The following is a 7817-nucleotide window of genomic DNA, read 5'->3' on the forward strand; positions in this document are numbered from 1 at the left end:
GTGCAACGCAATCTTCTGATGGGCTTTATCCATTTGGAAGATTGTCTAAGGATAAAGCCAGTTACTGCCCTTTGCACGGGATTAGAGCTGCTGTGATCCACACAAAAGCTGCTGGTTGGAATAGCAGCAGTTAAATTTGAGCATTGCATAGGTCTAATATTTCAATTCAGACCTGTCATTTCAGGGGTGATTATGACTTTGAAAAGAGGGATTTTGGATTACCATCTACCAGATTTGTTACATTTTCTAGGAAACATTATGGAGCAAATGCTTCTATCATGGGATGAAATGAAAATGAGTATTAAGAATAATCAACATTTTGATCCCATATCATCATAGTACTATTTTCCTATTGCTGTTTTGCCTACATGCATAAATATTGATAAAAAGGAAACCTTTTTTATACTTTAATTTGATATTTTCCTAATTTTTTATACTTTGTGAATTGTGTAAGGATTTTTAACAAAATGAAATAATAAAGCTTTCCAATATATATGTCTAATTCCTTAAACACAATTAAATTTAATAAATGACTTAGGGTGCTTTTTATTGTTTTCCTTATTGGTTCCATACTCCCTCACACTCCAAGTGAAGGCGAGGTTTAGTAATTATTCATTTTATGCTCTTTGGTGAAGGTGTCGCCGCTGTAGCCGCGTGGAGTCGGCAGTCCCTGCCTCTCCTCCTCCTGACTCACCGCTGTTTGCTCTCACCGAGGAATAAGTCGGTCAGGAAGCCGCTCCATTGTCATGGCATTCAAAGACACCGGCAAGACCCTTGTGGAGCCCGAAGTGGCCATTCACCGGATCCAAATCACCCTCACCAGCCGCAATGTGAAATCACTCGAGAAAGTGTGTGCTGACCTAATTAGAGGAGCCAAAGAAAAGAACTTGAAAGTGAAGGGACCTATTCGAATGCCCACCAAGACACTTCGGATCACAACTAGAAAAACTCCTTGCGGTGAAGGTTCAAAGACTTGGGATCGGTTCCAGATGAGAATCCACAAACGCCTTATTGATTTGCACAGTCCTTCTGAAATTATTAAACAGATCACTTCTATCAGCATTGAACCAGGTGTAGAAGTTGAAGTCACAATTGCAGATGCCTAACCAATCATCTCTTTTAATAAATTGATTGCAACTATAAAAAAATTATTCATTTTATTTTACTCGTATTGACATACCCATCTTCCATAAGCAACTAGGCAGCACATTGAATAGAGAGTGCAGGGCCTTGACTCAGGAAGACCTGAGTTCAAATGTGACCTCAGACACTTAAATAGCTGGGTGACTCTGGACAAATCACTTCATCACTATTTGCCTCAGTTTTCTTCAAATGCAAAGTAGGGGTAATGATAGCATCTACTTTATAAGGTTGTTGTGAGGTTCAAATGAGATAATATTCATAAAGCATTTAGCATGTACCTGGCACTTGGGAAGTGCTGAATAAATACTTGTTTCCTTCCCCTCTTTCTCCATCTGTCCCTCTCTCCTTTCTTCCATCCCTTTCTCCTTCCTCCCTTCCTTCCTTCCTCCCTTCCTTCCTTACCTTCTTCCTTACCTCCTTCCTTCCTCCTCACCCTCCCTCCTTCCTTCCTTCTTTCCTTCCTTCCTTCCTTCCTTCCTTCCTTCCTTCCTTCCTTCTTTCCTTCCTTTGTTCCTCCTTTCGTTTCACAAAAGCATCATAGCAAACAGATAGCCACAGATTGTCAAAAGTTATGTGAATTGAATACAAGGTCTTGCAGATTATAAAGTGCTAGCAAAACATCAGTAATGGTCCTGGCAAAACACTAGTTCTGATTCCTGAGGATCGCCCTAGTTCAGTATGGAGAAAGCCATCATCAGCAGGCCAGGCACTTGGTCATGAATTCTTGGGTGATGCCAACACATGAATCAACAAGAACAAAATACAAACTAGCCCTCCCTCTTGTGTGGCTCTCTTATGTTGTGATGGTGTCAAAGGAGCAGAAAGGGGAGGCAGAAGATACTCAGAATCATATTTTTAAACCTTTTGTAAATTTAAGCCTACCTATTTTTTCACTAAACGTGAGATTCTTGTCCAAGGACCAATAAGATTAAAAGAATTGAATCAGAGTGATCTGATTTTGGGCAGCTAGGTGGTGCAGTGGATAGAGTGCCAGCTGAATTCTGGAAGACCCGAGTTCAAATCTGGCCCGAGGTACTTATTAGCTGTGTGACCCTGGGCAAGTTGCTTAATGCTGTTTGCCTCACTTTCCTCATCTGTAAAAGGAGCTGGAGAAGGAAATGGAAAACCACTCCAGTATCTTTGCCAAGAAAACCCAAAATGAGGTCAAGGAGAGTCAGACACAATTGAAAAGACTAAGCAACAAAAATAATGGCAATCTGACTTTATCTTTATAAATGACCCTAAGAGAAGGGAACCTATTGCAACTTAATTGAAGGATGGCTCACTGGTCCTTTTCAGAGAGACAAAGAAAGTAATTAATAGAATCATTTTTGTGGGATTCTCCAAAGCCAATGAGACATTTCTTATTGCTATGTGTAAGATAAATATTTGCAGAGATCATCATGAAAATAATTGAAAGTTATATACCAACACTTGATGCAGTAAATGAAGAATTTTATGCAGTACTTCATAAGATCCTCCATGTTAAATACACAGACATATATTTGGTATTAGCTAGTTTCATTGCAAAGATAGGAATAAGTGATCGCAAAAATATGCATTTAGAAAACGTGGGTCAGGAAATGAAAGACATAAGAGAAGCCAAAAACTTGTAGAATGCTTAGAAACCTTATGACTATATTTCATGAAGGATTTTCTCCAGAAGAGAACCAGTAGGCTCAGAATATAGTGAATGTTACCAGATAATATCATAAAAATAAAACTGGTCAAATTTTAATAGATAGGAATTCATTCATGTCTGATGTGAGTTATTCCACAATCACTTGTCTATGTACAGTCAGTCCGCTGATATTTTAGATCTAAGATCAAAATTAAATACTTAGGAATAAAAACAGAAATGACAAGTGTTGCAACAATTCAGCTAGCAGCCGTTATGGGGGTGAAAGACCAACACAAGCCCAATAACAAGAGTGCTGCCAGCACAAGTTCTTTTGATCTGCTTTACTAAGGAAAGCAACCTGAAGGGTTTAACAATCTTAATTTAATCCAACATATACATATAAACTCACTTAATTTAGGGGAAAAAGCCAGCACCCTGAACTTGAGAGCAAATGCAAACAAACTACAAACATACATTATAAACAGACCAGATACAATTCATAGTTACCGAGCAACCATCAACATCTGGGTGAGCTGGGAGGCTCTTACAGCGGCTGCCCAGAGTCCCATGCAAACACTCCTCTAGGAGTTAGAGCCTCAAGCAAATAACTCTGTTCTCTCTTTTTATACAGTCTTTAGACATCATCAAATGTCATCTGAGCCACCAGAACTTAGGTGTATACTATTGGCTCTGGTCTTAGCAACTCCCCTCAGGGCCCTGAGGGCTTCATGCCCACATTGGCTTAGCACCGAGCAGATAGGGGTTTGGGCCTGGGGCTTTACACCTAGTAAGGCTCAATAAAAGACACTTAATTAATTTAGCATTCTAAAACAGTAAATAAAAAGTCCCAACTTAATTGCCAATACACAAAAAATTGTTTAATTATAACAACTTAGTCCTGAGCCTTTCAAACAATCTATTGAAAATGAAAAATAGGCAATGGATAGAAGGATGTACATACATATATATATATATATATATATATATATATATATATATATATATATATATATATATACACATATATAATAAAAACACAATACAGAAGTGTATTGGCAACCAAAAATGGGCTCCTTAGCACTTAGTCAACAAGTGCCCTTGACTAGTTTGGCTTTTTCCCCTGAACTGAATGCTGTTTGTATGTTGGACTGGAGTAAGCTTGTCGGCCCCTTCACCTTGCTTCCCTTGCTTAAGCTGATGGAAAGAACCTGTGCTTTCCCAGTCAACCCCTTCACCTTGCTTAAGCAGATTGAAAGAACCTGTGCTTTCCCCGGCGTACCTTACACCGCCCCCCCCCCGCCCCCCCCCCCCCCCCCCCCCCCCGCAGAAGCTGGATGGTTAAAAGCAGCTCCCGTTGGAGCCAGAGGCTGCTACAGCCACAGCCACAGCTGAAGCAGGAGCTGCCAGTAGCAGAGCTGACCTACGGGAGGAAGCTGAACAAAGACTTCAGGCCAGTGGGTAATCTTTTTACCATAGAGGGGGAAGCATGATTTTGCTTTATGCAATCATGCTTCTCTGTAGCCTCCTGGTTACTCTTTCAAGGCGTACTTATTGGGCCTGGAAGCTTTTGATCAATATATCAAAATGGGGTTGCTGGTTCATGGGTTGGTTACTGTGGAGCCTAAATATAGGTTTTGATTCTTCTGCCTTCTACTTTGAGAGTTTCTTATATCCGGCAGTTCCGAACCTTTCAGACATGTTTATGATCCTCTTTGAAATTATAAACTCTGCCCTCCTAATACATTTGGCGACCAGGATGGGATCACTAGGTATAAGATCTCTATTTAGAAGCAGAACAATTCCAGAGGAAGAGATGAATATCCCAGGATGGGAGGATCCATTTTATTCCTCCCTAGCAAAAGAATTGGCTAAAAAAGCTGGACCCTGTGAAAACTGGGAACCAAGGCTACGGAGAGGAGATCCTAGGGATTTAGAAAAGTGTTTACAAGAAGTTGGGATTCAGTCAGGGGCATCACTATCTAGGCAAAGCTGGATAGTGTTATCAGCCTACCGGCTAGTATACGAAAGATTGAGATTAAGTGAAAGACATGGGGGCACTCCTACCCCACAGCAAGAAGGGGAATCTCAGATAGCAGGAGACCAAACTGACTCAAATGAGAACTTTTCTATTAATGTGGCTAAGAGCAACAGGAGACCAAAAAAGCCCAGAGTGCATTTCAACCCAGCCCAGAAAGAGCCTGACTGCCTGCTTCGTCCTAGCCATGGTGGCAGAGGAAGTGAGTGGGGGGAAAATGAGACAATGTTAGGGGCTGAGGCACAAAACACTACTGGGGTTCAGGATGTCCCTCACACAGAGAATAGGAGATGGTTAAATGATCAGACAAGGGCTCGACCCATACAAAGGAGGAAGACAGAAACCCGAGGTGAAGATTCAGTTACAAGGGAAATTCAGGAAGATTTCTCACCGCAAGAGGTCACAGATATTTTGAGTAGATTCAGCCAAAGAATAGGAGAACCATTGATATCTTGGATGGTAAGACTCAGTGATCAAGGGGCCAGTGGAATATCAGTAGATAGGACAGACTGCATGAGATTCATAGGTATCAGCCATGATCCTCTAGTTCAACAAGCTTTTAGGGAACATCATCAGCAAGGAGATGGTGATAGCAGGACTACTCTGTTGGCATTAGCCGCTGTGGGATGCAATAAGAGATATGCTACTGATTCTACGTGGCCCACTGAGCACAGACCCTGCTATTCACTTAGAGATTGCATCATGAGACTAAAGGAGGAGGTAATGAAGACTGCCATTATGATAGGAACTGCAGACAAATATTACAATGATCCAATGGGACTGCCTCATAGGAATTTAATAATTAGGACAGCTCCCCCTGCTTATAAACAACTAATTTTGAATTTATTACTTGGAGAAGTAGGGAGCCATCTTACAACAGTGATAAATAAGATTTTACAGTTACATGACTTAGGTGACTGGGGAAGGGATAGATCTCCTCGAGAGAGAAGGGTAAATAACCAGCAAACTTGGCGCCAAAGGAAAGTAACAAGGAAAGAAATGTTTACTGCTCTATTGAGAGCAGGGGTAGGTTTTGAAATGATAGATGGAATTCCAACCAATGAATTGTATAGAATGTATAGAGATAAAGGACTTGATAACAGGAGAGATAGGGAAATAAGAACTGCTCCTGCAAATACTACAGATGTTGAACCTTCAAACCCAAGTGAATCACATGAAAGGGAATACTAGGGAACAGGCCGAGCCCCAGTCCAAATTAAGGAAATACACAGGCTGGATTGCAGACCTCACATTAACCTGACCATATATTGGAAAAATGGGTCAAGTACGGTAACTGAGGCATTAATAGATACTGGGGCCGAGGCCACCCTTATTTATGGAAATCCAGACAAGTTCAGCCATGGAACTCCTATTACCATTACAGGACTAGGAGGGACTGAAATATCAGCCAGGCAAGTTAAATTAATGATGAAAATTGGACAGTTGCCCAAGAAAGAATATAGTGTGGTTATTGTGCCTATTCCTGAATACATCATTGGAATAGACATATTGAAGGGTATGACCTTAAATTTACCCGAAGGGAAATACCAATTTGCTGTGAGGAAAATAGGCATTAATGCAGTCTTAGTGGGGAAAATCAAGATGGATCCAATCACTTTGCCCGAACCTTCTAAAATAATTACTTTGAGGCAATATCGTGTGCCAGGTGGGCAAGATGAAATTGCCAACACTATAAGAGAATGTGTTGAGGCAGGAGTGTTAGTCCCTACAACTACTCAATGGAACAACCCTGTCTGGCCAGTCCGAAAGTCAGATGGGACATGGAGGATGACAGTAGATTATAGACAGCTGAAAAAAGTGACTCCTCCCTTGTATGCTGCTGTTCCAGACACGGTTACTTTAATAGAGAGAATACAAAAACATGAAGGGACTTGGTATGCAGTTATTGATTTGGCCAATGCCTTCTTTACAATCCCAATAGACCCCAAGCAATGGAATCAGTTTGCTTTTACTTGGCAAGGCCGACAGTATACATTTACACGCCTGCCGCAAGGATATATTCATAGTCCAACTATTTGCCACAGGATTGTAGCTGAACATTTGGATGAATTAAAGTTACCTGGTGTACAGCTTACACATTACATAGATGACATCATGATACAGGGAAAGAATATAAAGGAGGTGGAGGAGAGTTTAGCATTATTAATTGACCATATGAAAAGCAAAGGATGGGAAATCAACCCCGCAAAGGTTCAAGGGCCAGCTCAAACTGTAAAATTCTTGGGGATACAGTGGAATAGAGGACTGCGAGAAATTCTCCCACAAGCTCGACAAAAAATCCAGGATTTTCCCACCCCTACCAATAAGAAAGAGGCCCAAAAGTTCATAGGGCTATTTGGTTATTGGAGACACCACATCCCACATTTGGGACAGATTTTAAAACCCTTGTATAAAGTCACCAGAAAGAAATATGAATTTGACTGGGGACTTGAACAAAGTAGAGCTTTTGAGGAAGCAAAGGCTGCTATCCAATTAGCTCTAGACTTATGGCCTATGCAAAATGGGCCAGTGGAGTTACAAGTGACTGTACAAGATGACTATGCAAATTGGAGTCTGTGGCAAAAAAAACAAAGCCGAAGTGTACGTTTAGGCTTTTGGTCAAGGAAACTGCCCTCATCTGGAGTGCAATATACACCTTTTGAGAAGCAGCTGTTAGCTGCTTATTGGGCTTTAGTAGAAACTGAGGAACTAACTCTGGGTCATGAAGTGGTATTAAGGCCTGGAATTCCAATTATGACTTGGGTAATGAGTACCCCAGCTTCTCACAGAATTGGACATGCACAAGAGGCAAGCATAATCAAATGGAAGTGGTATATTCAGAATAGGTCCAGAGCAGGCAAAAATGGAGTTTCTGCTCTACATGAATCTGTGGCGAACATTGATACTGAGAGCAATGAAAAGCCCCTTGAATCTAAGCAACAGATGGTACCATCCTTAGTGAAATGGAATAATGGATATGACGGACTAAATGAAGAACAGAAGAAACATGCTTGGTTT

The 7817-nt window shown here is 41.0% G+C and overlaps 1 protein-coding gene across 1 annotated transcript; it reads left to right on the plus strand.

Moving 5' to 3' along the window:
• Positions 1-730: 730 nt before the first annotated feature.
• On the plus strand, positions 731-1106 carry LOC118833488 (40S ribosomal protein S20-like). Its single transcript, XM_036740846.1, has one exon. It carries the CDS (start codon positions 747-749, stop codon positions 1104-1106), a length of 360 nt encoding a protein of 119 aa, XP_036596741.1. The 5' UTR covers positions 731-746.
• The last annotated feature ends 6711 nt before the right edge of the window (positions 1107-7817 follow it).

This window comes from Trichosurus vulpecula, chromosome 1 (genome assembly GCF_011100635.1).
Source record: "Trichosurus vulpecula isolate mTriVul1 chromosome 1, mTriVul1.pri, whole genome shotgun sequence".
NCBI classification, from domain to species: Eukaryota; Metazoa; Chordata; class Mammalia; order Diprotodontia; family Phalangeridae; genus Trichosurus; species Trichosurus vulpecula.

Coding starts and splice junctions, on each gene's coding strand:
- LOC118833488 (XM_036740846.1), top strand. CDS start 747: ATGGCATTCAAAGACACCGGCAAGACCCTTGTGGAGCCCGAAGTGGCC.